The 10,000-nt window shown below is 39.3% G+C and overlaps 1 protein-coding gene and 1 long non-coding RNA gene across 2 annotated transcripts in view; both read right to left on the bottom strand.

Annotated features, from left to right (window-relative positions):
- LOC123506249 overlaps positions 1-989 on the bottom strand; it is a 1,541-nt gene extending 552 nt beyond the window's left edge. Inside the window, exon 1 of the long non-coding RNA XR_006675387.1 lies at positions 854-989. This is a non-coding gene — a long non-coding RNA (uncharacterized LOC123506249). The remainder of the gene's footprint in view (positions 1-853) is intronic.
- A 6,485-nt stretch (positions 990-7,474) lies between these two features.
- Positions 7,475-10,000, bottom strand: part of LOC123506259 — an 8,927-nt gene continuing 6,401 nt past the window's right edge. Inside the window, exons 3-6 of the mRNA XM_045258198.1 lie at positions 9,822-9,933; positions 8,874-9,018; positions 8,591-8,725; positions 7,475-8,403 (exon numbers count right to left, since the gene is read on the bottom strand). Of these exons, the coding sequence (XP_045114133.1) occupies positions 8,045-8,403; positions 8,591-8,725; positions 8,874-9,018; positions 9,822-9,933 (751 nt within the window). The 3' untranslated portion in view covers positions 7,475-8,044. The remainder of the gene's footprint in view (positions 8,404-8,590; positions 8,726-8,873; positions 9,019-9,821; positions 9,934-10,000) is intronic.

Below are 10,000 nucleotides of genomic sequence, written 5' to 3'. Positions count from 1 at the left end.
ACGTCCAGCCATTTCGACTTTATATTTCTTTCGAAAAATATTAGACAATGTAAACTCTCTTCTCAGGCATCCAACACTGACCTAGAACCAGAAGTGAACGAGTGAAAAGCATTTATGTAAAACAAAACCATTAAACTCTAAACTCATCAGAAACTCTTGTAAAGTCAACCTATTTTCACTTGGCGAATATTCTAACACATTCTACAGAGACTGAGCTTTCTTTTAAGGCATTCTACAACGAGTTTGACCGTCAAACAGAAACGTAAACAAATAAAATCTAAAAAATAAAACTTACGTTAAACGGGACAAAACACCACTTCAAAGTCCACATATTTCACTCAATGGATTGATTTCACGCTTAAAAAAGTACACACAATTTTTTGATACCATAAAGGCCCAGTTACACCTCAAAATTTAAAAAATGAAATTGAGAGATGGGAAATTTTGAAGGTTATGGCAGCTCATATTTAAGCTATAAAACACCACTAAACGCCACATATTTACCGAACACAGGCGCGGAACACACTTCAAACACAACGAAATATTTAGAGAAACCATAAAACACATCATGGAAGCGTAATATTATTTTTAGAGAATATATCAAAAAAAGTATTAGAACCCGCAGGTTGCCAAGGGGGACAGGGAGGAGCTCGGGGGCGGGCGGGGGGAGGCGGGGCCGGGCGGGAGGCAACATCCGGGAACACTGCAGCGCGGACTCCATAATCCTTATGTTGCATTTATTATCTCACCACAAAAAATAACAACTGCCCCATCACCTTTTCAACATTTGGGCACTGTTTTCACTCTCATATGCAAAGAAAACCTACAAATAAGAGAGTGGCCTTAGAAATACCTGAAATAAATGATGGTGAGGCGTTGTGGAGAGTCGTGGTGAAGAGTTGCATTGGTCTCTTGTCTTGCCGCTGGTGCTGTCGGGAATGTCATCACTTCACTTTGTGTGTTTGGGTGTAAATGGGCATGTTGTGGATGTGTTGGGTGTTTATGGGGTGTATAAGCAACACCACACCACACTGTTTGTTGTGCACTCGGCCCACCACAATTCTTTCCTTCCTTACACACTAATCCCTTATCAACACCACTGCCACACCTTACACACCTGTTCCTTGGTGCATTAATAACCTCCACCACCTCTGTCACGGCACTGTCACCTCTATACAGGCTGAAAATATAACGGCACTCCAGTTAGGTCAACCGTGTCTCTTGGCGGCAGGTACCGACGCCATCATCAACTGTGGCTCTCTCAAGGAATTCACTCTCTTCTCCTTGCCCGCTATAAATTCCAATACTATGTCCTTGTATGTGTTAAATTCTCAGTGTTGGAAAAGTATCACGGAATTATGTGTGAAATATTTAGTGTTATTATGGTTTTAGTTTATTTAAGGATACAAGTTGCCGTGGGGAGCTTCAAAATGTCGACATTACTAAACTCAGCATTCACAACACAATAAATTCCAATACTATGTCCTTGCTTGTGTTAAATTCTCAGTATTTGAAAGTTATCTGGGAATTATGTGTGGAATACTCAATGTTTTATGGTTTTAATCTATTTGAAGATACAAGCAGCCGTGGGAGGAGCTTTAAAATGTCGACATTACCAAAACTCAGCATTCACAACACACAATATATAAATCTAATTAAAAAATACACAAATAAAAAAAAAAAAAATAACAATCATTAAAACAAACATGCTAAACAGTGAGAGATGAGTTACAAAATATCGACATTACAAATCACGACATTCAAAACCAATAAAAAGCAAAAAAAAAAAAAAAAAAAAAAAAAATGTGTGTGGTGTGTGTGGTGATAGAGTGGAAGAGAGCAGTGTGGTGTATAGTGTGTGGTGACAGTGGTGTGTGTGTGTGGTGATAGAGAGCAGTGTGGTGTATGGTATGTGGTGACTGGTGGTGTGGCGATAGAGTGGAAGAGAGCAGTGTGGTGTATGGTGTGTGGTGACAGTGGTGTATGTGGTGATAGTGAAAAGAGCAAATTGTGTGTATGGTGTGGTGACAGTGGTGTGTGTGGTGATAGAGTGGAAGAGAGCAGTGTGGTGTATGGTGTGTGGTGACAGTGGTGTGTGTGGTGATAGAGTGGAAGAGAGCAGTGTGGTGCATGGTGTGTGGTGATAGAGTGGAAAAGAGCAGTGTGGTGTATGGTGTGTGGTGACAGTGGTGTATGTGGTGATAGATTGAAACAGGGCAAATTGTTGTGTATGGTATGTGGTGACAGTGGTGTGTGTGGTGATAGAGTGGAAGAGAGCAGTGTGGTGTATGGTGTGTGGTGACAGTGGTGTGTGTGGTGATAGAGTGGAAGAGAGCAGTGTGGTGCATGGTGTGTGGTGACAGTGGTGTGTGTGGTGATAGAGTGGAAAAGAGCAGTGTGGTGTATGGTGTGTGGTGACAGTGGTGTATATATATATATATATATATATATATATATATATATATATATATATATATATATATATATATATATATATATATATATATATATATATATATATATATATATATATATATATATATATATATATATATATATATATATATATATATATATATATATATATATATATATATATATATATATATATATATATATATATATATATATATATATATATATATATATATATATATATATATATATATATATATATATATATATATATATATATATATATATATATATATATATATATATATATATATATATATATATATATATATATATATATATATATATATATATATATATATATATATATATATATATATATATATATTAAAAGTAACAAAAACGTGTTATTTTAGTATTTTCAGCTTTTTTTGCACCAAAACACAGAAATGCAGGCAAAACGCATGATTACACACCATTTGTTCAAGGAACTGAAATATGTAAAAAAAATCGGTTATTTTGGTGTTTTCCAGCATTTTATGCACCAAAACTCAGAAATGTAGGCAAAACACTATATTTGTTAAAACGTTTTATCTATGTGTTTTTAAGGTCCCAGATATGCTCTTTTTCCCTTACCAACTCCATTTTCGCTACATCTGGACACAACCTTTTCAAACCTTTCTCCACGACGTCACAACGTAAACAGAGTTGCAAATCGACTGAACAAGACTAACATATCGTTCATGTTTTGCGACTGGTTTTTAAAGTCGCTAGGCACCGAATTGCAATTTCAGTCGCATATTGACATGTGTGAACCCGCCTTAAAATGGCACAGTTGTCTTATTTATTTGGGGCAGTAATCTCATAAACTATTCACCCATCACGTTGTAATTGAAATGACCATTAAATAAGTATTCAGGTATTCATTTATTTACTGATCTTGTAATCTCTGCCGGATGTGATAGCTATTGCACATTTCTTGCTCCTAATGGTAGGGCAACACACACACACACACACACACACACACACACACACAGTCTCTCTCTCTCTCTCTCTCTCTCTGTAGGTACAAAGAAAGAAAAGGCAACTCTCTCTCTCTCTCTCTCTCTCTCTCTCTCTCTCTCTCTCTCATCTGTACAATGAAAGACAAGTCAAAAACACACACACACACACACACACACACACACACACACACACACACACACACACAGTGAGTACATCACGATCTGTAGTTAATTACTGCATCATGTGTACTTCCTGGTCACTTAACAACAACATTAGTAAAAGTACACTCTTGGTCCACATTTATGCTCCAATCCAACCTCGGACCATTGCCAACTCGGACCACAAGATATCAACGCGAACCAGATTTAGATATCAATAATTAGAAATAAAATAAAATCACGCATCCAAGTAATAGTTTGAAATTCTTTATTGATATTAAAATGTGATTGCGACATTGAATTACATAAAAAGTAAACAAATATAAAGACGCTCTAAACGTAGAAAAGTTATATTCTGAGTTCCAAGTCAATAATTTATGCGCAAGAACTCGGACGAGTTTAATGACATAAACAGACGGATGGACAGACAAAAGAAATAATTAGACCGCTTATCACTATTGAAGATTCTAGATACTTTGTATAATTTATTGTAATGCATTCTTTGCTTTCACGAATAGTAATTCTGCAATCTGACCTGTCGAGGACGCAGTATGCTGGCACACCAAACACTAACACAGAGTGCTGCCCTTTACAAGTCTTGTCCAGGATGTGCTGCCCTCTACAGTGTAGTATTGGAACCTGCTGGACTGGACATAGTGTGCGAAGCAGGTTCAGATGATTCACCTAAGGTTTGGATGCTGATTTTAAACTCTCTCCCTAAAAAGAAAGCTCAGAGTGATCTCCAGGTGGTCTTTGTATAATTAATTTTTTTTTTATGTAGGGAAGAGGGCCAGCCAAGGGAAAAAAAAAAAAGAAAAGGCCCACTTGAGTGCTGCCTTTCTAAAAAGTGGAAAAATGTCAGCCAAAATTATGGAGCAAATGCCTCGATACCTCCCTCTTAAAAGAAGACAAGTCGTAGGAAGTCGGAAAAATAAAGGCAGGGAGGGAGTTCCAGAGTTTACCAGTGAAAGAGATGAATGATTGAGAGTATTGGTTAACTCTTGCATTAGAGAGTTGGACAGAACAGAGATGAGTAAGAAGAAAGCCTTGTGCAGCGAGGCCGCAGTAGGAGGGGAGGCATCCAGTTAGCAAGGTCACTATACGATATGACTACGAGTGCAGTCAATACATTCTGTCATGCCAGGCATTCCAGCTATTGTCATGAAGTCTTGACCTCATCACTGTGAGGCACCTTGAGGACGGAGTGGCTCAGCCTAACAATGTTTCACCGAACACGATGGATGGAGCGGGTATGGACGTCTAAGACAGTGAAGTATTTTGGGCGGGCGCGGTGGCTTCAGGCACTGGCAATGTTATGGGTGCTTAGAAGTGAAGGTGTGGATGAGTGAATGCAATGTTATGCGTATGTAGGATGAAATTTGAGTGTTATGTGTAGGTGTGGATAGGTGTGTGTAAAGTTATGGGTATGAATTATGAGAATGAAATTATATAATTCGGCCGCAAAATTTATAGGCGTGGTATAATTACATTTAATACACACTGTTCTCCCTAACTAACCCCTCTTATCTTTCGAAGATGCAATAGAGAGGGAGAGCTAATGAAGTGTAACGAGCGACCAGCCAGCCGCGAACACCCCTGTCAAAACCAGCATAAGAGAGAGAGAGAGAGAGAGAGAGAGAGAGAGAGAGAGAGAGAGAGAGAGAGAGAGAGAGAGAGAGAGAGTATTATATGCTTAGCGTTTCTGAGGAGAAAAAAATCCGTTCAGAAAAGAAAAATGATGTGATATTGACTAGAAACCCTTGTCTCTCGAATCCTTGGGAGGGATCTGAGAGCTTAGTAGTAAGATGGAAGTACTGACATATCCTCCCTCGTAACTTGACTCAAATGGTAAACATTGCGCATTTTTTGTTGAGGCTCAGTTAAAGCCATTGAAATATGATTAACATTATGTCAAAACCCATTAATTCCTCCCAGTTAAAAATCATGTTCCGTAGTTTGAAATTTTCATTTCTCGCACAATGAACAATTTCAGTGATCGTTTTGAAGATGATTAGTCTGATTTGTATGGACATTTTGCTCATTGATTATAACGTACAGTACAATGTTAAACTCGTATGGAACATAAAAAGACCCAGTAACTTTCACAAGAGCTTGTTAGACGTTTAGAATTCTTGTTTTGGTCAGTGGAATAATAAAAAAAAAGGCTTTTACTAAAGTACATACTTTTTTTTTTATGTAAGAGAGGACTGGCCAAGGACAACAAAAATGTAAAGAAAAAAGGCCCACTCAGTTTCCAGTTCCCTTAAAGAGCCATTATATTAATGAAGGCACACTTACTAAAAATCTTAACAGTTTTCATTTTGCCGCTATGATCGTCCTCCGATAACCTTTCTGGTAGTGTAACTGTGGTTTGCGTGCCGTGTGGCACAGAAGCGATGTCTTAAGTTACAGGTATTGAAGGAGAAATTTTGTTCAAGCGAGGCAAAATGCTGAAGCGTTTGAGAGTCACCCGCCATGACTACAGTGCCGTCTTAATGGTTAACGTGACAGAAAGAAAACCTATATTTAACCACGTTATTTATCAAAGGTTACCATCACGTTATAATCCAACATAAAGTGAAGGAATAGTATTCTGAACACTTCTGTGTTTTACCATCACCATTTCTAACTTTTAGTAGAGATTCTAGAAACTTTTAAGAACCTTTTCACTATCGTAGTAGTAGTAATTAAAATGTATCATCAGTTAAAGAACAATCATCCAGGACAACATAATTCATCACAGCCTTTATAAGAGACAGAACGTTTCACGATACAGCTCCAGGATGGAACAAGAGGTAACATTTTCAAACAACTTTAAATAAGAAATACAAATATATTGCATCTTAATTGTTGAGGTGAATGATTTCAAGCGAGATTTTGCAATCAAGTTGTTGAAACGTAACCTCTTTGTTCAATCTTCATTATTTTTTACAAAGTTAACATTTTTTATCTTATGGATCAAAATAATACTTCCAATAACACAGAAAGTGAGTGAACTGTGTATTTCATTAATTTAAAATTCTCGTGTCTTCCCTTTCCTCCCTTCCCAGATATTTTATTCCTCAAGGGTAGGATGAGACAAGGCGAGGAAAAATTCAAGGGGATGGAGAGGGATGGTGGTGGTGGGAGGGGTGGAAGGGAGTAGCAGAGGCATTTTATAAACCTACTCAATACAGAGCTGGTGTGTAAAAGCCTGATATTGTATTTTACGCTAAGCAGGTGCAGGCGAGGCCGTTTAGTCATATAAATACCTGTATACTCAGAGAGAGAGAGAGAGAGAGAGAGAGAGAGAGAGAGAGAGAGAGAGAGAGAGGAGCTTCCCACATCTGTACCAGAGTGGGTGCCTTGCTCACCATTTGCAAGGTGCGTTTGCCCTTTCTCAATCTGTCATTATGAACATTCCATAACTGCTACACAAGTTAAGCGTATTTACCTACTTTCTGCTCTTTAAGTTATTTTTCATATATTTATGTAAGAAGGGACTGGCCAAGAGTAACAATAAAAGTCGAAAAAAGGTCTCAATTGTAGTTTCTAAAGTTGTAAAAAAAATTTAGATGTCTTGCACAAGGTAGGCAATAGACACGTAACTCAGCTCGCCTGGTGAAGAAGAATCTTTGTGAATCTCAGCAGAATATCTGAGTCTGCTAACAGTCGACACGTGAAGGAGAATGTCCTGGTTGTGTCTCTGATTCCTTATTTATCTTGGCAAGTGGGTCGTTCTTCAAGTGTCTGATGAGAGGCGGCGAGAGGAAGAGACATGAACACTTCAACACAACACTTTTCCTACTTCATTTTTCTTTCTTCAATAATGCCCATGCCTTTCAAAGTTTATTGGATTGTTCTTCGTATTGAGTTTTACAGTTTGAAAAGACACGAGGAGAAAGAAAGCAACGAAAGATGTGGTATTGGTATTATTTGATTGCTCACGAGTATGTACAGAAGCATATTGAGTCTTGGAAAAAAAAATGGTAGTAGAGAATTTAATGAAAAGATGCTAGAGGAAATCACTCCAGTTTGTTTACTTTTTTCAGTATCAAACATGTGAGAGGAAAAGAGATGGAGATGAGTGCGGGAAAGGAGAGGAAGAACTTTACGAGTATGACGAAAAAAATACAACCGACACAGGAACATGTGCATAAGCCAGCTGGTTGGAGGGCTGTCACAAACATTCTCCCTACATGAAGTGAGAGAGCATGCCAAGAGAAGGAAAATGAAGGAAAACCGTTAGAGGAAGGATTCAGAACCACATTCTCAAACATTTCGTCAGTATTACCTCGACTGCTTCAATTAAATAGCCTCTGGTATCATTTCATTTCTTGTGTTTCATGATCACATTAATTTCTTAACATCAATTCTATGCTATCTATGAAAAAATAACCAATGAGAACCTGAATACTCATCTCTCTAGGACCTATAAAAACAGTCATGGTTAGAGAACAGGACATTTTTAGATATGAACCCAACCGTTACTCATCTCCCGTAACAAAGAAGCCGACAGCGAGCCACACAACTTGCCCAACGATGCTCATCACAAAGACTGCGATGTTAGCGAAGGTGTCAGGTCTTAGAGTAAGGAAGCACAGACCGGCTAGTACATAGGGAGCTGAACAAAACAGTCCTACAGTATCGAAAGGCGGACACACCACGGCCATCACGAATCCGTTGAATAGATACTTATGAGCCTTGGATAGCATGGCACGGTACGTCCGCTCGGTGGATTCCGCTACTTTTGTCACGAATCCCAGGAAGGTTGCGGCGGCGACAGGGGCGAACCAAAGCGCTGGGTGGATTGTACCGACGCCACTGCACACCATCACACGCGAACCTGCAGGGGAGAGAGAGAGAGAGAGAGAGAGAGAGAGAGAGAGAGAGAGAGAGAGAGAGAGAGAGAGAGAGAGAGAGAGATTTACGTGGCCTTTGAAACGACTCCATTGTCTTGAGCATACTGTACCTACTATCAATACATTCATGACGATGGAAGGAAAACAGAGAACATAAACTCAAAGACTTACCAAGAGTAAAGAAGATGGCCAGTGAGGCAGCCACTCTCTCCCAAGCTCTCTCACTCACCACCGACGCCAACCCAGATGATGCAGACGTCAGGCTCACTATCACACTCACCACCAGGCCGGCGTTCATCACTATCCCTGTCATGACACAATAGCAAAGTTCATAAGTTACGTTAAGCCAGATTGCAAGTTTGTTATGGAAAAAAAATATGTCAAGTGGTTTTATCTCCCCCATCTCTCTCTCTCTCTCTCTCTCTCTCTCTCTCTCTCTCTCTCTCTCTCTCACCTTCAGAGTGCGTGGGCTCGCCAGGGCTGAGCAGGACCATCAGAATGTAAGACTGCACACTTAACTGAGGCACAGATTCCAGCAGAGAGTGAAACCATTTTGTTGTTGCTGATTCAGTCTCCTCCTTTGCCTGGTCCCATAACTCCTGCAGATGAGGGAGAGGAAGACATAATAGAGTAACTGTCTAACTGCAGACATAGTGGTTATAGAGTAACTGCAGACAAAAATGCAGTAGAGTACAGAAACTGCGGACAAAAAATGAAGTTAATTAGAGACCAGGCAGTATATAATAATTGGGTAACTGAAGACGAGAGAGAAAGAGAGAGAGAGAGAGAGAGAGAGAGAGAGAGAGAGAGAGAGAGAGAGAGAGAGAGAGAGAGAGAGAGAAAGAAAGAGTAGATGGGGGGAGATGCACTGTAGAGAACGGTAACAATATGACAGTGCAGACAATGAAATGAAAAATGAAGGGATATGTACCTAGGAAAAAGGAAGGAAAGGGGCAATAGTGTGAAGGACAATGCAAACAGTGAAATGAAAAACAAAGAGAAGTGTAGGTGATAGAGAGAAAGTAGATGAAATTAATAGTAAGAATAACAGTAACTTAATGAGATAACAAGTGAGACAGAGGAAAGAAAAGAAAAACAAAGAAAAAACAGAATAAAGGAAAGTAAAGATAGGAAACAACTCACGAAAAAGACAAATAATTCCCATTAAAACCTGTTAAAGGTGTATAATCCATATCACTCTCATCAAAACATGACTAGAAGCATGAGAACGCCCTCAGAGAAACCTAATATGTTGCCGGACCAAGTCGTTCGTATAATCATAGGAATCATCACCTAGGCGTCTGAGAACACGGTCACAAAGACTTAGACACTGGCACACTGCCACACCAGCTCTGGAGTTTCGTTGGATAGCTGTACGTCAATGAAGTGAGGGAAGGTTTACCTGCGGGGTCTTGACGAGGGATCCTGGTGGTGGGCGTTGTGGCGGACGCCGCTTAGATGGCCAGCTCTCCGCACGCCAGGCTCGGAAGCACCATAATACCTTCCTGCCTATGCTGAAGAGGAAGAAAGATGACAAACAGGTAGATAAATTCATATAAAGTGAAGAGTATTAAATGAATA

This window comes from Portunus trituberculatus, chromosome 19 (assembly GCF_017591435.1).
Source record: "Portunus trituberculatus isolate SZX2019 chromosome 19, ASM1759143v1, whole genome shotgun sequence".
In the NCBI taxonomy this organism is placed as follows: Eukaryota; Metazoa; Arthropoda; class Malacostraca; order Decapoda; family Portunidae; genus Portunus; species Portunus trituberculatus.
Note: the sequence above shows the minus strand (reverse complement) of the source record. Positions and strands in the feature narration are given on the sequence as shown.